General features: G+C 47.4%; 1 protein-coding gene across 2 annotated transcripts; it reads right to left on the bottom strand.

The window, feature by feature from the left end:
* Positions 1 to 1,460: 1,460 nt before the first annotated feature.
* On the bottom strand, positions 1,461 to 23,165 carry CDC42EP3 (CDC42 effector protein 3). Of its 2 annotated transcripts, XM_053667065.1 has the most exons (3): positions 22,881 to 23,165; positions 8,519 to 8,730; positions 1,461 to 3,465 (listed from the first exon to the last, which is right to left on the bottom strand). In XM_053667065.1, the coding sequence occupies exon 3, from the start codon at positions 3,226 to 3,228 to the stop codon at positions 2,464 to 2,466; it is 765 nt and encodes a 254-aa protein (XP_053523040.1). In that variant the 5' UTR covers positions 3,229 to 3,465; positions 8,519 to 8,730; positions 22,881 to 23,165; the 3' UTR covers positions 1,461 to 2,463. The 2 variants fall into 2 exon arrangements, with proteins under 2 accessions (XP_053523040.1, XP_037021311.1); XM_037165416.2 differs by lacking the exon at positions 8,519 to 8,730.
* Positions 23,166 to 24,887: the final 1,722 nt, after the last annotated feature.

Raw genomic sequence — 24,887 nt, forward strand, 5'->3', positions numbered from 1 at the left:
CAGTGCCCCACAAGAACCTGCCGGCTACAATGCAAAGGGTCTTTACTCTCACAGATTGCCTGGGTCACAGGTGGCTTGCCATTCCCAGTTTGCAAATAAAGTGCATCTTGATAAATTAGGTTAAAAGTAGAGTGATCACAGGCTGAGAGCACCAATTCAGCTCTCAGCAGGTGCCAGTCAAAAGTGCCTTTTTGCAGGATAAAGCCACCGCCAGCCAGCTCTGCACCTGCTCCCCCGTAGAGGGGCCAGGTATTAGAAGGCATGCCACAGAACTGACTCAACAAAATCATGCATAAGCCGGATGTGGCTTTGTATTCTCTGTAATAGGGGCATGTTTGTTGCCATCTCAACTCTACTTAACCTTGTATTACAGACTTTTTGTGTGAAAGGGCTCAGGGGAGCCCTATTTAATGGCTAAGTACCTGCAAGGATGCATTATCACCCGAATTCTATTGAGCAAACCCAACCCTGGCAGAACTGTTCTCCATATGTCACAGAGGGAGAAGAGAATAGGCAGACATTTCTCATCATTTCACCTAACAGTTCAATCTTTTCCTTGAGGTCATGCTGCAAATGAAAAGTTAAATGAGAGAATGAATATAATTAAGATGGAGAACATGTTGAAAGAGTCTGGCAAAAAATGAGATACGCCAGAGTCTTCTTATTCACCAGATTTGGAAGTAGCTGAGAAGTCTCCTCTGCAAGCTGTGAAGGGGGTGTGCTCGACAGAAAAAGAACACTGGAAAATCGTGGGATAGAAACGCAGCCGGGAAACGAAGGCAGGCACTCAGTGGTCTGAGGGAACTGGTTTCCTCTCCTACATAGTCCCCCTGACTTCCGTTCACTCACTCGCAGTTCAAAGGTTATTGCAGATGAACAGAGAATTACAACCACCCCAGACCTGTTGAGGGAATCACTGAAGTCTTTGAGAGAGGAAGTCATTTCAGGGCTATATTTCAAGGACAAACAAAAGTTATTGTGGGCAAGTGTTTGCCTTGAGGGGGGAGGGGTGGTTAACAAGGTGCTGGGAATGTATGTGTGCATTTCCTGTTACTGTTTCCTTACCTGACACCCTCAGGGAGTCTCTGGCTCCTTGCGGGGCAGGTGCTCTCTGCTGCCCCCCTTTAGCCTTCTTAGTCAAGTTACACAGCACCTGCCCCCTGGCAGAAACACCTGTCCCGTGGGGATGGGATTGGGCCTGTAAGAGTTCGCAATAGAGTGTGTTAGAGTAAGGGCGGGGGGAGTCACAGAAATGAGCTTTGAAAGGTCGGCTGGCATCAGTGAAGACTTAAAAAAAAAAATTCTAATCTCAAGTTTCTTTCTGAGAGTGGATGGAGATCACCTCTTACCTTATTTGAAAGACTCATGTACATTTAAGAGAAGCAATTTTTTTCTAGCTCTGGACTATATAAAAGAAAATATTACTATTTTCTTTTTGTTTATTACTATAATCATGCAAGTTCATTTTAACATTTACTCTTTATTGTGTTGTATGAAGTACCTATGAAATGCAAGTATGTACTGCACTAAAATACCCATATTTCCAAAGAACATTACGTGGTGTAGCCCACAGTCTCTGCAGAAGCGTCTTGAGTAACCTGTGCCTTTACACTTGATGATCCATCGGTGGCTGCTATGAAAATTTAACAGGTGCAGAAAAAAGAAAATAAAGCTAAAGTACGAATACACTTTCCAAACATACACACGAGCAGCTTACAATGGAACCACAATGGAATCAAGTCAAATGACATTTGCTGTAGTATCTATAAAATGTAGACTCTGCAATAAAAAGCCGAAGGCACATAAAAATATATTTTAACTTTAAAAATAACTTAGTTACAGTAACACTTTGCTTGTGTCTTACCAACATATCGCCGACAGTCCAAATTCCACAAAATCAACATATTCTATAGAGATATATAAGAGCTACAAGAAAATCCCTCAAGCCCATAAAGTTGTTCAAGTGTGAAAGCAGAGAAAAGTTTTAACACTGAAGAACCTGCTATGGTGAGCCCAAACAACATGATATAGAAAAGAGTCTAGAAAAAAGGCGTAGGTGTAAAATTAATGTCAACTTCCTCTTGCTCAGAAAATGCCAGAGTATTGTCAAGTTCCTCACTGTGACGTGGCGGCCCTTTGTAGCCAGTGCCCATGCTGGCCAAGCCAGGTTCCCACGTGTCCACAAACAAAAAATGTGAGCTGAGCACCAGCCACGCCTGCTGAAAATGGGTTCTGACCGACTCACTTCCTCTTTTCACCAAGTCTTTTTTTTCTTTAACTGTTTTTGCAAATAGGGTACAGAAGGTAGAAAAATACTTTGTAGGAACATTGCTTTAGAAAACCCATCACATAACTGCAAATAGCCATCGAAGCTCTTCTCTTCGACTGTGGTTCATTATTGTTGAGTGTTTTGTTTGTTTGTTTGAGACCTTTCATTCCAAAGAGATTGCTGGAGGTGTCCTGTTACTTATTTTTATCCATGACATTCAGCACCTCATCCAAAAATGAGGGCCCGAGATCGAGCTGCAGGGAGAGGAGGGAGCCCGTGAGATCAGAGAGGGACTCCTCGGATTTAGTCTTTTCCTTGACGAGCTCGCACGTGGTGGAGTGTTCGAACATGTCCTCAGCTGGCCAGTCGGGGTACTGTTCAGAGAGGCTGGAGGAGTGGCTGTCCCTGCCCTGGCTGGACTGCGATGCGGACCCGCTGGAGCCCCATGAGACATCTCCCTGGTGGACCGTCCCGTTCTCCAACAAACCGCTTTTCTCGGGAGCCTTTTCCTCCATGACAGGCTCACAACTAAGCCTGGGCAGCTTTGCTGGCCCAAAGGACTCCTGTTTGGAATTAAATGTCACTGGTGACAATAAGGGTAACATGAGTGCTTGGGACCCTCCGATGGTCGGGAGGGAGATGGCGTTTTTGAGCACAGGGGAGGGCGTTTCCGCGAACACAGAGTCGGAGGTGCTGTTGGCCCGGAAGAACTCGTTGTGCCCGGGGAACTGGCCCAGGTGAGCTTTCTCCTGGTTTCCAGGTAAAAGCTCGTAGTTTCCTTGGAGAAAGGAAATATCTCCAAAGACGTCGTGCTGGCCCTCTTTGCCGATGTGAATGGTGTGGCGAAAGTCTCCAAGGGGGGGACTGATCATGTCAGGAGACAGAATGTCCCTCAGTTTAAATTTCTTTCCTTTCTTGTTATTGGCAGCTTTCAGGTAAATTGGGGTCTTGGCTGGCATTTTGGAATTTGAGAATGTCACTTCTGCAAGGGGGAAAGAGGGCCACTTCCTTCACAGAGGTTCCGCGTTCCCGGTGCTCCTTTCCAGTAGGAATGTCACACCATTTTCCTCCAGTGGCTTCAGAAGTGGCCGTGAGGGCAGGTGAAGGTTGGAGAGACCCCTTCGGAAGTGACCGCCAAGGGGGGCTTTCTGAGGAGCCGCTTACTACGTCCACTCCCTTCCACAACCTGGAGAAACCTGGAAATGGAAGCAAGGCAGGTTAGGATCACCTGACACTTCAAGGCTCCCTCGGGCAGGCTGGTTCCCACCTACAGCCAAGCTTTATGGTGGTGTTTCCCTCCACGAAAGCAGGATAAAAACGTAAGTCTTAACGAGAGCCTGCGAAACTCAGTCTTACTTCAGGGGAAAAAAGGAAAAAGAAAAAGAGAAGGAGATTAAAAAGCGCCAAACCTATGTCATCAGCACTTTTTAAACGTGGCCCTGGGCAGAGTTGTCTAGGCAGGTGTACGATTTTAGCCCCTTTCCTTTATTAGAAGACAGCACACGGCCAGAGTGAGCTCAGCTCCTTACATACGACTGAACTTGTCTTCAACTACATTTTCTCTTTCGCTTTGGCATTCGCACTAGCAAGACCAATATCATGTTTGTTGAGTTTCGTAGATAAATAAAATTAGTGCAATAAAATGATTCGTTCCGTAAGGAAAGGGGCTAGAAATATTTACTAAATGCCAGTGACTATATTATATGCTAGTGTTCCAGTAAATCTTAATGAAATGCATCCTCACAGATGAGAAAATTCTCAGATCCAAAGCCAAAAACAGAGGAATTAAAAAAACCCACTCTTTCTCAGTAGCAGTCAGCTGATACAGGAAGGAGCAGGTGCTGAGACCCAGCTGTGGCAGAAAGAACTGTGCGGTCCAGGGGGTCAGGGTTTGGAGGTGTTGAGATGGAGGAAGAAGAACAAGGTGCTTCTTGTCAAAGGAAAAAGTGGGATCGCACAGAATAGGCTGGGTCTTCACTTGGAAATCCTCTTGAAACATTGACTGGTAAGTTTGTTTCCTCTCCCTGTGGCAGGAAGACCCCCCAGGGAACCTGCGATCTGCCCCCGGGTGTTAGAGCTTCTGGGGCCAGAACCTGTGATCTGCTTCTGGCCCACAGCACATGGCAAAGAGGATGGGACGCCACACGGCGACCAGGTTCCATGATAAAAGATCCATCTCGGCGAACTGGAGGGGAACTCCCTTTATTGGCTTGGAACTGTGCTGAGAGAGGGCCTGTGGGATGCATTCTGCCAATAACCTAAGGGCACCCGGGACTGGATCTTTCCCCAACAGTTCTGACACCTGGTTCACATCCTGAGGGGACCAGGAGCTAAGGCCCTGCCCACACTGCTGACCCACAGAACCCGTGGGGCATGAAATGGGTGGTGTTGTAAACCACTACACGGATGGCAGTCTGAAAACTAACCCAGCCTCCTTGCCCAGGCTGCATGACGAGATTAGCGGTGATGAGCTACGAGGAGGTTTGGGGGCTCTCGTTTTACAGATGAGAAATCTTCATCCTTGAAAAGAACTCTCCAACTCTCTGGTCACATCAGCTGGCAAGGAACAGCTACACTGTCCTGCTGCAGGAATTCCTGCAATGGCTCCGCTGTGACCCATCCCTGGCCGCAGAGCAAGTAAATAAAGAAATGCTCCTGGGGTGGGTTAGATAGCGGCTTGGAGAGCCACACTTGCTTTGTAGCAGCTGGAGGCTGGCTCATGTTGGCCCATCACTCTTTCCTTTCAGCATGAGTTTTAAATTCATGTCCCTGTAGCAGGTGGCAGAGACTGCTGAACTGGAGAGACACATCCCCACTGGCTGCTGGAAAGGGGAGGGGGCAGAGGCAGCAGGAGAGGGGCTGCACCCACAGGGAGCCAGCCTCAAAGCTGCCAAACAGAGCCCTTCAGCCACCATCTCCCGATTTCTCTTTACTCCCACTAAGGCACTGGCTCGGCCTCCCTGAAGCGCTGTGTTGTGGCCACATGGACAGTCCTGGGGGGGGGGGGTCTACTTGCCCATTTCAGGTTACAGATGCATGGAGATTGTTATTCAAAGAGACACTTGATACTGAGAGAGAAGACGGAGAACTCAATCCTAGGAAGACATTCTCTTTCATAGTTGTAACTCTCATGTGGGGTCTCCCAGCAATAAAAGTTTAAACACTGAGTCTTCCTGCTTCCACCTTAGAAGTTCCTTCCCCTGGAAGTGCACCACAGCCTAGGGTCCCTGCCACCTGGGGGTGGGTGGCATTGCCTTCTGCCAGCCGGGCCCAGGGCCACAACTGCCTGTAGGAGCAGCTGGGGAGCCTCCTGCAGAAGCCGGGAGCAGCCCTGGGGGACAGCTGCCCACTGGAGTGTCCTCCCACAAACAGCCGGGAGGGTAGCTTCCATGGAAAGATATAGTGTGTCCACCCCCACACAAGGGCGTGCAAGGGCTGGCTGCCTGTGGTCAGCTGGTGCTGCCAGGGTTATGCAAGGCCAGAAACTGAGGCAGGCCATGTCCCATTATTTAGACAAATGAAAGGCTGTAAAGTCGCAGCAGCCAGGGTGCAGTTCTCTACCTCTCTCAGGATCACTCACACTCACTGGTTACTTGAACAGCTGGGGATGAGGGACATAGGGGAGGGAAGTAAGGAAAGGGGAGAGAAAATGCCTGCAGTAGTCAGAATGCTCCAGGAGGCATGCCGAGTCCACTGTCCCTGCCTGGCCACAGGCACTGCAGGCCCCTTGGCAGAGGCTTGCTTTGCCTGGTAGAAGCTGGGTTTCAGGTCAGTGGCATGGAACCAAAGGTGGCAAGGAGGTGACAAAATAGAAGTGGAGAAAGGGTTAGTGAGTGTAGGCTCATTAAGCTGCTGGCAAAGAGATTCTGGCGAGTGGGAAAGAACAAATCTTAAAAAGCATTTTCCTTTCTTTCTACAAATATTTATGTAGAGTTTACTGCATAATAGGGACACGGGCTTCTAGATTTTGGAAACAGTCATTTGTATCAAACTTTCTGCTCTGTGCCAGGGCTAAGAGCTGCCAAACACATTGGATGCTTTTTAAAGAAGGAACTGGGGCAAAATGTCAGCAGTACAAGTTTAGGTGCGTGGATGTTTTCGACGTGACACGGGGGAAATACCAGAGAGCTCCGACCCTAACCCCTCGATCTTATCTGTTATCTCTCTCCTCCAGCTCAGGACCAATCAGACTGGACCTCAGGGGAGACAATCCAATGACATCTTACCCTGACTGCTTCCGCCCCTCCATCCTAAACCCTGGGCTCCCTCGCTTATCAGCAGTGGACCTCCATGCCTGCTTCCTTCCCGGGCTGACTGCTCTCAGTATCTTCCTTGCCGTGGCTCATGCAGAAACCCAAGGGGCCGTTTCTTCCCCGGTAACAAAGTGGCTGGGCCTGGAGAGGGTACGTGTGTGTCTCCAGGGAGTCACTGACATTGAATACCACAGTAATGTTTACGTAGCGGGCACTGCCCTAACCTTTGATGTGTACTAACTCACAAGAACTCACGAGGCTGTCACTGTTCACACCCCCACTTTCCAGCTGATGCACTGAGGTGTAGACATTGAGCTGCTATGCCAAGGCCATGTGGCAACCAGACGCTAAGCCTAATGGCCAGGGTCTTTCCAGACTTCTAGAATTTGAAGTCTTGACACTTAATGAGCACACTCCCTGGGAATTCAAGTCAGCTCCCTACGTGTGAAGGGGAGGCACTTCAGAGCTGTTTAAGACACAAGTGTGTGGTAAGACACAGGCGATGAGGATGGGGAACAGGCCTTGCATCCAGAGAGGGCATACGCTCACACACAGGTCTTACCTCCATGGAAGGCCATTGAGCAATACCTACCAAAACTGCAAGGCTCATGCCTTGGGCCCTGGAATTCCGCTTGTGGACATTTATGGAGATTTATTCAACATACGTACTTGGGGAATCATCTATGTACAGAGTTATCAGTCCAGGACAGTTTATAACAGCCTAGAGCTGGAAAGAACCTGTCTACCGATATATATAAACTAAGGTGAGTCCATACAAAAGAATATTAGGTCTAAAAAACGATAAAACAGATCTTTCTATGCTGACACAGAAAGATCTTCAAGGATATGTGTCTTCAGAGGGAGAAGAGGTAGGTGCACGAGTGTGTTGCCACGCTTGTGTTGGCCGGTTGTCTGTGAGGCACCTCTGGAGGCACACAAGTAACGTGACGGCCCACAGAGAGGGGGGAGGGGGAGAGAGAAACTTGTCACTGTGTAGCCACTGATGTTTTGGATTTTCCAGTGAATTAGTTACTTTTTAAAAAAAAGATAAAGGAATGGGTGGCTTGGGGCTCAGACTGCACTTTCTCGCAGAGACAATTTCATACACTGGCCCCGAAAAGCCTACTGAATCTAGAAGTTACTGACTCAAGGACACTGGAGGAGTGGCCACCGCAGGGTGTCCACATGGGGGAAAGCAAAGAGCTGGGCATGCAGCTCTTTGTTTGGGAGGTGGCCAGTGACATGAATAGGCAACATTTTATGGTGGAATGGTCCTAAATACTGCCACACAAAATCCTGTCCCTCCTTGCTATTTTCAGAAAAGGAGACTTGGGCTCCAGCTGGCTGGTGGCTGACCACAGTGGAAGTAGGCGGAGTAAGGAATGAATCAGGTGGCACAGCCTGAGTCAGGGGGACATTCCAAATCTTTGCTCTTTGCCCCCAGGGAACGACATTCTTGCCATGGTAGTGGAAGGAGAGAAAAGGAAGAGCTAAATTCGAAGGGCTTACAGGACAGAAGCGAATTGTTAGAGCAAAAGCTGGTAGGCAAGCCCTCGTGGGCATGTTGTAGGCCAAAGAGAGAATCTCCAGCCTTCGTGTTTCAATTGGACTTGACCCCAGTAGTAACTATTAACTATCAGGTACTGAGCAATCCTAGGGTGCTGCCTGCCCACACTTGTGTATCTCCTGTTCTCCAGCTTTCTTCCGTTGCCATAATTCCTCTACTCCTACTACCTTCCTCAAATTGAAAGAAAAAAAAAAAAAAAAAACGAAATAAGGGGGGGAGGGAGTGAGGAAGGGAAGGAAGGAGGGAAAAAAGAAAAAGCAGGGAAAGAGAGAAGAAATTGAAAGAATCTTCCAACGTGTAGCCTTTTCTCAATACCCCCCTCCTTGACCTTGAAATCAGAGCTCTCCACAATTGTCAATCCCTTTCTCAGAGTTCTCGGTTAACTGTTCCTCTTTCTCCCCTTTAGATGACACTCAAGATAATATTCACCTGAGAAATTAGATGCCTCTGAAAACAAGGGTCTCGGTTCCTGGCACTGGAGAGAACAGATTCCCAACAAAAGGGTTCAATTCCCCAGTCAATGGCTTGTCACCTTCTTTCAAGGTCAGAGATTGTCCGGCAGATGTGCAGGCATGGAAGTCCAGCTGTAAGTACAGACTCCCACGTGCAGGTATTTGTGAGAAATCCCAGGTTTAAAAGGACTGGAGAGGAAGTTAAAGTCAGTTTTGATCAGAGAGACACAGTGCCCACGGTCATTCCTGCCCTAGGCTGGCCAATTCTAGTTTCTCACTGGTGACTGATTTCAGCCTAAGTGACAGCATTCGTTGGAGACACCACCTCAGCAATAATAATTCAATGACGGAAAAAACAGAAGTGGCCCTTCAGTTCATTTCTTTGTCATATTTTTGATAAACAGGGTGTTGCTGAAAAGACCGAAGCAGGGCAGTGGCCAGGAGGCGGGGAAAGACAAGGGGACACGACAAAGTGACACACCGAAAACATCAGTCCCTCAATGACTTAAGAGCGGACTGTACTGGCAAATCACAGGGATCTGGGGAAAAAAATAATTAAAAAAAATAAACAATACAAAGAGATGGAGGTTTTCTGAAAAATTCCATTTATTTTAGGAAAGGAATGTTTGGTTTGTCTAGTATTTGTTTTTAGATCATTCTTAGTGGAGAGAGAGGATGAAAAAATGTTTTGCATCCTGCAAAATAGGCTGCAATGTTAATTTAAAACACACGTGTTGAAAACAGAGGCAGGTGGAGGGAGGGGGTATAAAGATCCTGAGGGACCTACAGGCCTTGGCCTTTCTTTTGCTGGCAGGAAGTGAGCCTGCACAAGACTTCCCCTTTCTTGTTCAGTGGTCACATCCTCCAAGGACATCCTAGCTTCTGGTCCCTCTTCTCGGTCTCGGCGTTGTGCAGTGTGCCCTCCTTCCTAGCACATCTGGGCCCCAGGCAAAAACACTAAGTTATTCCCCCAACAGTCCCTGGGAAGGACGACGAGGTGTCCAAGAACCTTCCACCACCTCCTCACCCCCAAGCATCTTTGGAGTATTTTTCTCTGCTGCCAACGAGAAGACAATTCCACTGTGATAAGCCCCAGAAAACTGCATTTGACCCCGGGCACCTCACTTTGGAAGGAACAAAGACTACCTGTACCATGCTCTGATGGGTTCTGAGGGGTTCTAGCAGGAGCAAGGGGACTTGGTTGTGACACATGAGAAATAGCTAAAGGAATACAGCAGCTTCAAGAAAACTCAGACATGGAGGGGACAGAAAGCTTCTGGGATCTGAAAGATTCACTTCGCTGTAATGGAAAAGGCCTTAGCATCACTGAGCAGGAGCTACAGGGAAGTAGACTTTGGATCCTTCCAAAGAAAGCCCAGGTTTCTGGAATGATGGAATGGTTTACATGGGGAGGGGACATGAATGAGGACAAGGGTCTCCCAGGAGGCAGCAGCCTTGACCCTCTGAGCCCACCTGATGGTTGACCACAGGTGGTACTTACATACCTGTTCATTCTGGTATGTAAGTACCAGATAAAGGAACACTATCACTGCTTATTTCCTTGCATCACATTCACCTATAAAAATGCTCAGACTTTCCCTAGAAGACTTCCATTTGGAGATAGAGCTGTGTTTTTCCTAATATAAAGATGACCAGCTGACCTTCAGCATCAGAAACAGGGAAACCTCACTACAGCAAGGCCCCTCGTGTCAACCCCTGGCAAATGTCTGTGGGAGGGCTTCTCCGAGTCATCCGAAGACTTTTAAAATTCGAGAAACAAAAATCATAGTATTAGAAATTCAACATTGAACTTCAATGAAAATCTAAGACAGAAATAAATGTAACTAGAGAACATCCCGTGAACAGCATCCTGAAGATGCTTTTCATATTTTCGGTCTGTTCTACTCCACCCAAGAGAAGATAAGAAGATGCCTTTTCTATTTTTAGATTCTCATCCTCTCCTCCTGTCATCTACACTGAAGACAGAACTATATGCCCTAAGACTCTAAAACTCCATTAGCTCACGTCCCGGTGGCCTAACTGCCATGCAAATGAACTTGCAGCCTGACTGGGCAGACTATATTTTATAGACCCATTCAGAAAGCCTGTGATGTATCCCACCTTCAATTATTTATAAATAGGCTTCTCGTGTATGATTCAGCTACAGCTTGTATTTTTCTTTTACAACCCTGATTATATAGAAACCCACAAATACCATATGGGAGACTCACTGCTAATCCGCAAACACTCTTTACATTTATAGGATCTGACTGTACTATCTGAAAGACTTCAGAAGTGAAATGGGAAGACAGAATATTCTCCTCACAAAAGATCAAGTCTGTACTTTTGCAGAGGCCATTATGTCCTTCCTCCCCATTAAAGTGACTTATTGGGGAAGGACTCAATGTGGACACGGATCCCTGGCAGGGGGACAGGTTCTCTCAAAATGCCTGGCTCATTCCTCATGACCAGCTTGGCATGGATTCAGTCAGAAGGAGCAAGGCAGGCACTCTAGTTTGGTGGATAAGAATCAAATAAGGCCAAGACTGTAAACTGGTCCCAAGCTTCCATAACCAATAGATCTCACGTTATTTGTGAAGCTCCAAGGACTCTATCAATAGAGGAAGGGAACCCGAGGTTTTCAGCAATTTTCAGCCAGGATATTCCTTCTAAACTCCGCTCAAAAGAGAGTAACTCATAAAGTTGCTAGCTGCTCACAAAAAAATACAATACAATAAAATAAAATCTAAGTCAGTAATTATTTTCTGAAAACTTCAGCTCCAGCAACAGTTAACACTGAATGATCCAACAGGTTTGACAGGTGGCCAGAAATTCAGGCTACAGGCACGTGGCCCAAGCCACCACAGAAAGTGAAGCTCCTCATCCTTGGCCTTTAAAGCGTATCCTCAAATCTAGGCTTCCCTGGTGGGGTGAAGAGAGATTTCTTCACTCCCATCCTGCCAGGCCTTTGACAATCACCCACGTTTGTTCAATGGGCTGAAACCTGGCTTCTCCACCTCACACCAGCCACTGGGTATGTTTGGAAACTGTGGTGGCCATTCCACTCTCAGTCCACCTCCATGGCGGGCTCCCCACTGTGTCATCTGTACATAAATATCTGTCCACCGAATGAGTGAATGTTCCCTCAGATCGGGCTGAGAACTCTTCTATGAACACAAACTGGCTCTTATCCATCTTTTTGCCTCACACAACACATGGCGCACAGTGAACATAAGATGTGTTTGAATCCCTAACCCCTGCTCGACCTTCCATCATGAGAGATGAGTTGGTTTGCCCCCAGCTACCAACTCCAAGTCCGAGTCCGAGTCCACTGGGGCTCCTCTAGAAAGCGGCACATTTGCAACGCCTGATTCCCTAAGGAATTTACAGTTGTGAATAGTAATGGCTAACTCTTCACTGCTTGCCATGGGTCAGGCAGTGAGTGTTAGAACACACCTCTTAGGAAGCAGTCTTAGATTACCATATTTTTCAGACTATAAGCCGTGTATTTTCCCCTGCAAATTTGGGAGGAATAATGGTTGCTAATGCTGCTGTTGAGTTCTGTTTATATTTACACTGGTGAAATATTATGTTTTTTATGTTATTAAATATTTTACCACAATTTTTGCTTCAAACCTTTTCCCCTATCTTTCTCCTCTAAAACCCAGGTGTGTCTTCTTATGGTCTAAAAAAACAAACTCTTGGGTCGGTCAGCCCAAAGGTGGAGAAGCTGGGATTTCAGGCACAGCTGGACTGCAGTCTGTGCTCGTAACTCCTGCTAACTGGGTGACGTGGGGGCTGCCATGGAAGCTGGTTGAGAATGGAATGGCCACTCCAGACTACCTGGCTAGAAGGCCGACAGCGCCCAGAGGAACTAACAGGCCACGGTCTCAACATTAATCAGAGGCAGAGGCAATACAACGACCTTGTCAGGAATCAAGAATGAGTAAAATGGTCCCAAACACCAGCTCCTCCAACTGTCTTCAATATTTTTGCTCTTGTCAAAAAGAATCTCAAAGGGAATTTCACTTTATGGAAAAGGAAAGCCAAGAGATTAACATTTTGAAGTATTGAAAGCCCCGAGTCTCAAAGAGAAAAACAAACATCCTGTTCTTAGAAAAGGCCTTAGTGCCCTTAATTCTTTCCCCAGAGGAAGCACGTGCACAGGGCACTGTGAGAAACCACGGGGCTTTCTCGGGGACAATGGCTCCCTTTCCTCACCGTGGACACGTCCCTTCCCTCCTGCCTTTCTAAACCTCAGAACCCTGTGTTCCTTACATGGACTTCCCTCCTGCCTTCTTACCATTCACCCCTAATCAAAACATCCGCCAAGACTGCTCCAGTCACGTCCTTCCTGAGGGACTTCTCTGACTCACCTTGTGTAATGCAGGCCTCACACCGCCTTGCTTGCAGGTTTTCTGAGGGCTCCTGTAGAGCTGGTATTTTTCTGTTACTTCCCTGCCCTCTGTTTTTGTCACAGCACGTCTGGTATCTGCAGGTACGTGGTGAGCTGGGTAAGATTAAGTAGGCAAAGGTGCTATCCGTAAGACCTGCTGATAAAAATCACCTACAGAGCCTCCTCTTGGCCATGAACACAAGAGCCCCTCAAAGGTTATTGATTAAGCTCTTTTGTTTGTCCTCTGCCCATCCCTTAGAACAAGGGTCTGCTCATTACTGTAGGTGGGCCCTGTACTCCCCTCCTCTTGGTAAATGGCAGAAGCCACCCAAAGCCAAACACAGTTGTCATCACCAACTCCTGGCCCTGCCTTGTTTTCCAAGTCAAGTCCCATCATCTTGTCTCCTTCTCCATCCCACTGCCTCAGTCTCACTTGGTCTCTCTCCTCTACAAAGGCATTTGCCTCCCCACCAGTCTCCCAGTCTCCAGCTTCATCCCCTTCCATTTATCTCCCACTCTGTATCAGAACAGGCCATTGAGCACTTTTCCACCCTTGTGGCCCAGAGATAAGACACCTGGTGAGGTTCACTGGTGCCATTTGGACCCGTCTCCAGCCAGTTTCTCCAAGGCCTCTTAAACTTGTTTACAACTCAAACCTACCAACTACCACACCACACTGCAATCACTACTTGTCTGCCCCACCAAACTGCCTTCTTCCGGGGACAATTTAATTCGCAGTTGGAACTGAATAAGTGTTTGTTGAATGAATGAATGAACAAGTAAGCAAGTTTGAACAAGATTGCCTTGAATTTCTTCCTCTTCAGTTGTACCCTGTCACCCTGGAGAGGCCAGGTGGAGTCTTTCTATGACTCCTACATGAAACAACTAACTAAATCAAGTCATTTAGCAAGGCGCTGAAACCTCTTCTCTAGTAGGGAAGGCTTTCTCTAAGTTTTCCATCTGTAAGACACTTTAACCTTTCTTGATCCATGTTAAGGTAAGATTTTAACAGCCTATCAATGCAAGCCACAGTAATCCTATACAGGCTCTTACAGATCTTTTGTATTAAGGCAAAGAATATTTGTTGATTTGGAATAAAAATTACTTCTACCCATGGCTGCAATGTACAGTCTTAGAAAGACAGGCAAGAAAAATTTCACAATACATTCCCCTGAACGCACACTCACTAGTTACGTGGTAGTCACTCTTCGGGAATGAGGTCCTGGAACAACAAGCTTGCTCTGTTGACCTCTCCTTTCAAAAGGAAGTGAGTTAAGAGGGGAACTTGGATTATTTGGCACAAGATGTACAAGGGAAACTCAAGAAACTCTAGTGAACATTCTATGGAGAGGGTTGTTTTCAACACCAATGTCTGACTAGCACAGATTAGTTTCTTGAAGAAAAACACGGACCCCATGAATGACTGCCTGGGCAAACAACACTGGCTAGGCCTCAGGGAGACAAGGACCCAGCCAGAACTTGGGCCAGCCCTGTAGGATCCTTGTAGAACTCCAGACACATAGGGGTGCCAGCCATCTCCCTTGTAAATGGAGATAATTATTATCCCAAACCTGCCTATTTCAGAGGCCATTATAAGAACTGAGAGTGAACATCTTCATACCAATAAAGTGCTATGCAAACACAAAGCATTATCTTTATCCCAAATGAAGAACCAGAACAACTACTGAAATACTGTATTTCAGTAGATGTTCTGAAGAAAAAGAACCAATCTAATCAACAAAATAGCCACTTCCATTTTCTTCTTAAATGTTGTCAATCAGTAAAATGCCTGTAGATGGTTTTGTGTGTGCCCTGTGAACAATCTCCACAATTGGAAGGGATTCCTATCCTCTAGCTTGATCAGAGGGGAATTCCTTCTGTCAACAGAACTCAAGTCTAACTTCTATACTATATAAGTTTCCTGTATCTCTGGGTGCAATTCTTCCAGCCTTGAGAACAAATGGGACTCCTCTGAGTTATGAAAATTACAACCAACCATTATTGGTCTGATAAAGAAAAGTTTAAGGGCATATGGTTAAGGTTCATGGGGAAGGGAAGATATGAGGTCAGAGTTAATCAGGTTGAAGGAAGGGAGGCCCATCACGGGAAACTTTCCCACTGAGTCTGAGATTGGTGTAGAAATTCCATAGGGAAGGGAACAAGGAAAAGAAAGCAAGCATCCTGCATGAGGAGAGGAGTTAGGGTGATAAATATCCCTATTCCGTGTCCCTAATTTAAGGTAGCATTGCCTGGTATGTGCATGTAAACTACACGTACATAGGGAGAAGAGACACAGTTATACACTTGTGCTTAAGATTTATTTTAACTTAATATTACAAACTACTTTAGGACAGTGGTTATTCACACCGTGTTCCCTGGAACCCCAAGGGGTCAAGGAAGGCACCTCTGGGACACTGGTGAAGGGCAGGAGGACTTGGAGAAGTGATGCCAACCTCCCTACCCAGCCCCTCCCTCCTATTTAACCAAAGAAATTCTGCTGGCATCTGTTAATATATCAGGATTACATTTTTCCTTGGCCTAAATAAATAAATAAATGAAAGAGAACTCGACTAAGAAGGAAAAACCAGCCATTCCTTCTCCTTCTCTCTCGGACTCTTAGGCCTCGGTTTAGTCATGTCCGAACACAGTGGGGCTGAAATAAGGACCTGACCGCCCATCACGAAACGTCAGGGTTCTACGTTTGCAGAGGCATCAGCTTCCAGGGAATTAAAAAAAAAACTTTTTAATAAAACTAAGGCTATCCTTAGAATCAAAATAGCTTTTTGCCAGCCTTTTTCATCATCTCTGCTGACCTTTCCTGGTACTAAACTAAGGGCCCAGGGCACTGCCATGGACTCTCTGGGAGCCTGTGTCCTCATCCGTGGAGACAGCAATGGCCAGTGTCTTCTTCGAGGGAGACAACACACACCAAGTCTTATTGGGCACTGAGCCTCCAATCCAGAGAAAGGGCAATTATTACTAATTCCTCCAAGAAACTAGAGCACTGCATAAGGAACAAGACAGGCTGAAAGCTCACAGCAGGCACTACTTCCAACTTTATTTCTTCTGGACATTGGGATTCGAACACCTAAACTGATTATTTTAAATATAGTGTGAAAATCCCCCAAATGTTCTGGTTCCAAGTATTGGAACAAAGCCACCGCCACCCCTGAGATAGGTGGCTGTGGAACTCCACCCGTCTGGCGGGCGAAGCAATACCTGGCCCCTCTGGTGAGCACACAGCTTCAGGGCTTCTTCACGAGGCAGGTGAACAAAATCCAACCGTGAGCCTAAACTTTCACTCAGTGAGAGGCAGGCTTTGGAGGCAGCCTTCCATGTGCCTTCAACTGGCCCCTAGCTAGTCACTCATTCCACAACAAATATCTACTGAGGGCCTACTAAGTGCTAGATACTATTCTAGGAATTGAGAGGCTACAGCTATGATGCACTTACAGAGCTTACATCCAGTGTAGACAAAAAGGACACCAAGTAGTGGCTCCTACAGGCACGGCTGAGGATTCTAGGCAAGCACTAGAAGGAAGTGCAACGACCCTTATTCTCTTCAGCACCTGGGCTGCCCAGTCTGTGCTCTAAGTGGACACGTGGTGCCGGGCCACCACAATCACAACTGGGTACAAGAAAGCTGTAGTGGAGGTTGCAACTGCCCAGCAAAGACTTCGAGGAAGTTCGGGTGGTGGCTTGATTTTCAGAGAACCTTAGATGATCATTATCAGGAGTGTCAAACCACTGGAGGTGCCTCCCCTCAAAAATTGGAGTGTTTTGTAGCCTGGCAAGGAAGAGCTTTACTACAATAGGGACTAAAAAAGCCAGGTAAGTGGTAACAGTTTTTGGCTTGACAACACTAAGAGAAGACATTGCCATAGGCAGAATCAGATAACACAGCTAGGACTCGATCGTTTGCTTTTTCATTAAGTCCTACTATTAAAAAGGTGAATGTTTAGTCCCTACTCTCAGGAAGCCAGTGGTCTAGCTAGGCAGCCACGGCATCAATAAACAAGAATTTAAATGCAGTATGTGTTACAGGAGAAGGTACAAGACACTATAGAAATGCCTTTTGTACAAGGAAACAGTAATGGAATTAAAGCAACATTAGAGCCAGGAGAAACTGCACACCTTTCTCTGTACCCCTCCCCCTCCTCCCCAGACTTCTTCACCGAGGAGGGCACAGAGCCAGCCCAGACAAGGGCAGGGATGTGCCTGGTGACCTAGCTGGCGGGGTTAGCGTTTAGAGCCTCACCTCCAGCTGTGTTAAAAATCACTGTTATATGTCTGAACTGACCCCTGGCAGAAAAAGTTTTTTTTAAATAAATAAATAAAAAGGAAAAGAAAGCAAATATATTCCAAAATGGCAAAGCCACATTTCACCAAAAATGCCTTCGCTTGTTTGAAAATGTGTGTAGCCTAAGTGATTATAATGGATTTGAACAGAACAGGTCTTTTTCAACTAAAAACACAGTGATCTATCTTGGGCACGATGTGTCTACAAATAGGACCTTCAAGTTGTCACCAGGACATGATGGATTCCCAACGGTGTAAGCTGTCCAAACAGAGGCCTGCCTTTGAAGTCCCCCGCCTTCCATGCCGGCTCCGGCTGCTCTGCCCGAGATCTGCACTGGTCTGTTTTTTCAACCCTAGGTTCTACATTATTATGAGTAAGGCTGCTGGGCTGATAGGTGCCACTGGTCCTGACTCACTGGATTCTACAGCCAAAGATTATCTGAAATCATCTAGGGCCAAATCCCTCATCTTGGAAATGAGACAGTGGTCCTGAGAGGTTAGCTGCAGCTTGGGTCAGAGCTAAGGCCTGTCCCTCTGTGTCTGTCTCTATTTAACTGTGCATTAATTTTATCGAATGGCAAGATGAAGGGGCATTTGCTGGCATCTTCTAGAGTGTCCTTATGGCTCCACTCCTGCACACCTGGCCATTCTCTAAAATCTCCTTGGGAGGCAGACTACAGCGTGTGGCTTCTGCCTGCGGCACAGGGTTCCCGGAGTGTTTCCTGTCAGACTAGTCCCGCCAGCTGCTCCGTGGTGGAAAGGGACTTGAGAGAGGCTGGACACTATCTCCCAGTGGAGACTCACTGCACACAGTGACGTACTAAACGCTCTGAAAAGTCCTGCCGATATGGACCTTAATAAAACCGGTTTCCCAAAGAATCCTTTACTGGTATTTCCGGGCACAGGACAGGCGGCGCTGTATTAGCCAATGGCAGGTGTGTCACCCAACAAAGAACCCGGGGCTAGAAGGCTAGTGACGACTTTCTCAAATATGAAAGGAAAACCCAAGTCACTGAAAACCTGGCTGTTTTTAAGTTTGCAATTTCACGATTCTGCTATTAATTCCAGACTTGGGCAAGCATGAAGGATCAAGCAAATATTAGCTTGGAACTTATCAGCATTCAAATTCTTCAGTTGGCTGGGCTGCTCAGAAATAGTGAACTTCTAATAATACCAACATTATGCTTCATATTATAAAATTGTATGGTTTCATTTTAAAAACTGCTTTTTCACCAGAGGTACTGCCCATCTTCATGAGACTGGTACAGCTTGGCAGTAAAGAAGTATATTAAGGCCAAAGAGGCTTTTTTTTTTTTTCTTCTCTTCTTAAAGAAAAGAAACATGTGACTGCTGTGACAGAACTATTTGGCTACTTATTTATTCTCATTTGTGAGATGCCATTTCATTGTGTAGCCTTTAAAGGTAAAGGCAGAAGGAAGAAGTGTCTGAATGGAGGGTAGACCACTCTAAGGCCCATGGCTTTGAGGCACTGGGGTTACTTCAAACCATCCTTCCCAGAACCTCAACTTCAGTCTGAACACAGTCACCTGAGCAGCCTCCCACAGCTGATCACAAACCCACAGTATCAAAGGCAGGGGAGTCCAGGCAGGTCCCCCACAAGTTACCCAGAGCATCCCTCTAGGTTTCAAAGGCCTCTTCTGTCTCTCACCCCAGAAGCTTCTCTGGTGGGGCCTGGGGTATGAGCAGGGCAGCGATGAGGCCTGACTCCTGCCAAGGACAGAATCTTCCTGCCCAGCTTCCATAGGCCTCCTGCCTCTTGCTTTCACTCTCTTGCTTTAGCTCATCTTGAAGCAACATCACTATGAAATACATATAAAATGTCACCCGAAAGCCAGGGACTGAAGAGCTATGCACTGTGGATGTGATCACTAGGGTCAAGGAGGTAGCCATCCAAACTATTCACGGAATGCTGCCACCCCCGACTTTCTAGAATTTTGAAGCAAGGATTCAGTCAGTACTAAGCCCCACTTCATCCCTGGCCCCTGAAATGCCCAGTTCTTGGCTGTGGCGGGGCTTTCTTGTGTGTTCCGGAGTCCTACCTACATGTTCACCTAGAGAAACACCTTGGTAGGAATTAAACTGCTCGTGTTAACTCCAGCAGTTTGATGCTGGACCCTCTGCCAGGAGACTGTTGCCACACCCAATGGGACTGAACTACCTTCAATAATAAAACCATTCTAATGGGATCCCCTAATACTGCAAATTACTGTCATCTTCCTTTGGGCCTGGTATTGTGGGATACAGAGTAATAAGAAATGAGTTCTTTGCCAGAGGCCAAAACCTCTAGCAAGAGTCAGATGTCATAAGCTTCCCTGTCCTTCCTGTGGGTTATGGTATGTTGCACAAGCTCAAACAAACTTGATTGTTCAGTAGCAAAGCTGAGTCTGCTACTTACTTAGCTGTGTGACCTTGGCCAAGTTACTCAGCCTTTCTGAGCCTGTTTTATCATCTGGAAAATGAGAAAAATACTATCTACCTCAAAGAGTACATATGAATATTAATAATGAGCCAGTATTAAACACCTAGGAAAACAACAAAAGCATCCACATTTTATTGTGCCTACTCCAGACCAGGTACTGTTCTGAGGGCATTGCATTTTAACTCATTTAATCCTCAGAGTAATATTAGTGTTCCCATTTTGTAATTGCGAAACTGAGTTACATAGGTTAAGTAACTCGCCCAAAGTCACACAAGAATGAAGTGTCAGTGCTAGGATGGGAGCCCAGGCAGCCTGACTTAGAGAGGTTTCCGACCCTTGGGATGTTTTCCTACCTCCTTACCCCAAAAAGGTACTGACTTTCAGGCAGGACTAGTCACTCATATGTGCACCTATCGGGTTGTTAAACTGCATGCAGGGTAGGGCAAAAGGAGGTTTACAGTTTGAGTATGTGAAACAGTTTATTCTCATGTTATTATTTATTAATTATTGCATTATTTTCCATTTGAACAACTGTAAACCTTCTTTCGCCCCGGTCCTGTATATGTGTTTAGGTATGTGCCTTGCTGTGTACTTGGGGGGAAAGTCACATGACAGGTTCTGTCCTCAGTTTCCACACCCGGAAAATGCCAATATTAACGGTTCTTCCCACACAGGATTGTTAGAAATAAATGAGTCCATCAAGATAAAAGGATAAGAAGAGTGCTTGGCGCTCAGGACAGGGTCCACGTAGGAAGGACCTGTAGCGTCTGAAGTCATGAACAGTGTGATGTATTAGAAACCTCGGGCGTCAGAGCTCGGTAAAGGGGGATTTGGTGACTGGCTGCACCCAGAGTTTCAAATGATGCTACTTGTTCCCTGGCAAACATACTGCATTTAAAAATAGATTTAAGTTCTGATTCAACCAACGAATAAGCAGGTCCACAGGTTTCCAGTTAGAAAGAAATCAGGCCAGGCCTAAATGAAATCCGACAGAAAGCAAGAATTGGAATCATTAAAATAATCAGAACCGTCCGGACGTCTGCCGGAGGTTTTTCAGGTTGTGAGTTGGAGTCCACCTACTGGACAAATGTTAGGACTACTGGCCGAGGAACTTTAAAAAATGTTTGTCCTGCTAAAAATCTTTGGGAGACGTGGATCAAAACCACTTTATTCCCGATGCAGTTGAATACCACGGATTTTAGAAGTGAAACAGGGAAGCTTTTGTGTGAACATGCTGGACCTAAAACCACATTAAAGGGAAAGCTGTAGAGCAGAGAGCACAAACGAGCTCATGCTGGCACTCTGCAATCGATGTTACAGCTTCATCTTTACTCGACGTGCACCACATCTAAATTTACAATAAAAGGCAACAAAATATAAATGGGCAATACTCATTCTAGCTGTCTTTACATGTTCCATTAGGATGCAAAACAGAATTTCACTGCTCAGATTTTGAGACAAGGGGGAGCCCATCTCATGTCACGCCTGTAGCTGCTCCCACAGCCACAGCACCATGTTCTGATCACGGAATTCGTAACCTAAACCTCTTGCCAATGATACTACTGGAAAGCTGAAACTGCCATGGATCCAGAAGTTCTTCCCAAGATCCTACCTGTGAGCCCAGAGGCTGGTACTGAGTGCTTCATTCAATGAGTGAGGCCCGTGGGGAAACCTACATTCTCTAGGAGGCTTAATGAAGAACTTTTAACCCCTCCTTGGCTATACAGTCTTTACAACGACTTCACGTGCAACAAGGCCAAACATTTCACAATTGCCGAGTCACGTCTGAGTGTTTAAATCTACTCCGAAAAGAATTTGTCACACCCGTACCTGTATAGCTTACTGTTAATGCCCATAAGAGATGATGCAAACTACATGTGGTATCAGAGAACTGTCCAGAAAAGAAAATATGTTCTCTGGTAGCTACATGAAAGATCTTTTCCAAATTAGAACATGACAGGAGTCTTTTAAATTGCCTTAGGGTTACCCTAGCGCATCCAGAAAAGTAATTCTATAAAATTGGTTTTGCTATTCAAATGACATCCTCTGCTTACCTAATTTTTGTTCTTTTTTAAGTCAATGAACCAGGGGGCTGAGAGGGGAAGAAATCTTTGTCATTCCAATACATGCATCAATTCCCTCCGCCTCCCCAGCACCGCCCTCCCCAGAACCCTCTACACCCTCAGCAGACATCAGCAGCGACTCCCCAAACACACCAGGGCTGAACAATTCCAATTGCCATACCCTCCTGACACTCCTATTCCCGCCCTCATTTTAATTCACTCACTTTTTTTTTTTTTTAAACAAAATGTAATTACTTGACTGTCAGCCTGGGCTGCACTCTGGGGCTTTTACTCCTTTCAACACAGCTGAGCTCCTGGCTTTGATGCTGCGGTCCACACAGCTTGTCCCAGCCACAGCCTGGCTCTCGGTAGTGTAACATTCAAGTGCATATTTATTTTTAAACTGACCTCTCCTAGACTGTACAGTACAAAGGAGATCCTGCCAAAAAATATGCTACTTTCTATTTATAAGATAAAACACATGCCTCCTCAAAGTCGAGAGGGGGATGGAGTATAATAATTCAAAACGAAGAACTGAGTGGCCAGATCCATTCTTCCTCACCTCTGATACTTGTCTGTGTCAAGGCACTTAGTTTCTAGAAGAAAGAAAAAAATCTTGAAAACGCTTCAGCTGTTCGGAAACCACCGACAAAAAGATTAAAAAATTAATCAACTGCCAGATCTGTAGGTTGGAGCTCCGGCCACAAGTCTCCCACCCCTAACCGTAAAAGTGAGGAGAGGGCACTAGGCGAGTACTGCCACCGCAGATCTGCACCACGACGGGAGGGGAGCGGTGGCCAGCCATGTGCGGCTGGTTCTCAGATGGAAAAATGCAATACACTCCCCGAATGGCTGTCAATAGCTCGAAAGATGCAATAAACGTGCAGCCCCACCCTGAAGAGTGGTAGGCTCAAATAGTGGATGTCTGCGCCCGAGTCGTGGCGCCCGGACCCCTCTTGGAGTACTTTATGTCCCCTTTTGTCTTTTGGACACCAGCTGGAAGGTGATGCCTTAGTATCCTTACTCCCTTGTGCGTTTCCAAGCCTAGCACCCCGCGCACGCCGGAAGCGGCCAGGGCCGCCGATCGCACGGACTCACAGACAAATAATGAGGAAGGATCCGTGGGCAAGCAGCAACTCACCAGCAGCCCCCAAGGATCGCAGTCGCTGCCCCGGGACCCGGCGCCCGGCAGCGACGCCTACGAGGGCGCACGCAGTCCTAGCCTGTTACCCGCTGGTGGGCTGGCGCGGCGCCTCCTCACAGCATTATCTGCTCCCGCACAGCGTGAAGGCGCCCGATGCCGCTGGTTTTCAGGATCGCCGGCTTGTCCGACCCGCCACGACTCTGCCCGCGGCCGACGGAGGCAGGAGTGAAGGTGCGAGGAAGACTGAGCGCGCGTCGGCCGGACTCCCGGACTGAACCTGCAAGGGCGGGGCGGGGCGGGGCTGCTGCTCCGGGGGCGGACCGGGGCGGGGCGGGGCGGAGGGAGTGGGCGGCCGAGCGGACCCGCCCGCAGTCAGTACCTGCGCCGCGCCTCTGGGCGGGCAGACTGGCGAGGATCCCCGGCGGCTGAGCCTGCGGGCTCACGGAGGACAATGGGCTCCCATTGTTACCTCCCCAGCGCCACCTCTAGGGACGTGGCTTCCCGCGGAGAAGCTGCGTTCAGCCCCCTCCTCACAAAAAGGTCTCCGAACGCTCGGTACAAAAAGGGACCCCGGGGTGCGGTAACCGAGGACAAAGGGACTCCACTGGCAACCCAGACACCTGCAGTAATCGTGCGCCCACCTCTCCTCGTCCCGACAAGCCGACCCAGCCCACAGAGGTTCCGGCGTGGCGGGAGGGCGGGCGGAGAAATAGCGCCACCTGACCGTGCTGCCCTTGCCCGGCTGCGGGTCCCCGGACCACTAAGATCCCGGACCAGGGGAGGAGGGTCGTGTTCGTTCAGTTTCCACCTCGCTCCCCCTTGGAGCTGTCGCCAAAACCCGGAGAGTGGATTTGGCAGACTGGAGACATCCAAGCTACAGGCTGAGCCAGTGGGCACATCAGCAGCCGACGCTACAGGTTTTTTTTCAGTGCACGAGGAGGTGTTTTTTTCTCCCGCGGGTCCCTAAAAGAGATATTGCCTAAAACTGGGGCAAGAGGGTAACGGCTTCCCCTCTTGACGCGCGACAAGGCGCAAGTGGCACAGCTGCTGGCTGGGAGCGTGAAATTTCTCCCTTGGCGACACCTGCGCCCGCCGGTCATTCCGGGGACCGCCGCTGCACGCCTTGCGCGTCCGCCCGGAGGCCGACTGAGCGCCCGGCTAATTAATTTTCTTAATCCGTCTCAGACTCTTCCTCCTAGAGTCGTAGCCCTGAGGAACGAGTAGGCGACAGGAAAGGGCGGTGTTTTCCGGCTGTGAGGTTCCAGCCCATACCGTGGGCCTGGGGAGGAGACTGGAACCCGAGAGAGTCAGGCGCTGCGGGCCTGGCCCCAGGCCAGCGACTCTCAGGTTGGATGGAAATCCCGGCACAAAGCAGAGACCCTCCGGAGACCTTGACTTTCCAGTGCGGTATCAGCTGCGGGTCAGCACCGCAACGTCCTCGAGTCTTTCTGAAACCTTAGAGGATGCTCGTTAAACCGATGTTGTAACCCGCCGCTGACGTTAAGGTGAAGTGAGAAGGAAACGGACACACTGCTCTGGAGAGCAAAATACTTGGGTGGAGCGTTAAAAGCCTCAAAGAAAATAATAGTTGGCAGGTCAAACGGCCAGGAGGTTGGACGTCAAATACAAGACTCAGCCGAAGTGATGTGAGAAATCTGACAAGCCAAACAGTCCGTGGAGATAAGAGACCCGGCATTGTTTCCTCTCTGCAAATGGCAATTGCTCCCAAGTTTCCTTTGGCAGATACCTGGATTTTACTCCAGATTCCTGAGAGTTTTACTTGGGGTTCATATTTCAAAATATATGTTCCATTTGGCACTAATGTATATTTTTATGTATGAATTTATTAGAAAATATTAAATGGTATTGGCTGACTTGAAGGTGTTTTTATAAATATGCATAGCTTTCATTGCATATGGTATTTTCATAAGTACAAATAGAGTGTATATATTAAATACCATATGAAAAATTTTTTGCACACGCAAAAACATTCTTTACACATGT

The sequence above is a fragment of the Artibeus jamaicensis genome, unplaced genomic scaffold (assembly GCF_021234435.1).
Source record: "Artibeus jamaicensis isolate MK-2021 breed Jamaican fruit bat unplaced genomic scaffold, CSHL_Jam_final contig_465, whole genome shotgun sequence".
Taxonomy (NCBI): domain Eukaryota; kingdom Metazoa; phylum Chordata; class Mammalia; order Chiroptera; family Phyllostomidae; genus Artibeus; species Artibeus jamaicensis.

Excerpts from the sequence above, each read along its gene's own strand:
- CDC42EP3 (XM_037165416.2), bottom strand. The coding sequence starts at position 3,228 with ATGCCAGCCAAGACCCCAATTTACCTGAAAGCTGCCAATAACAAGAAA.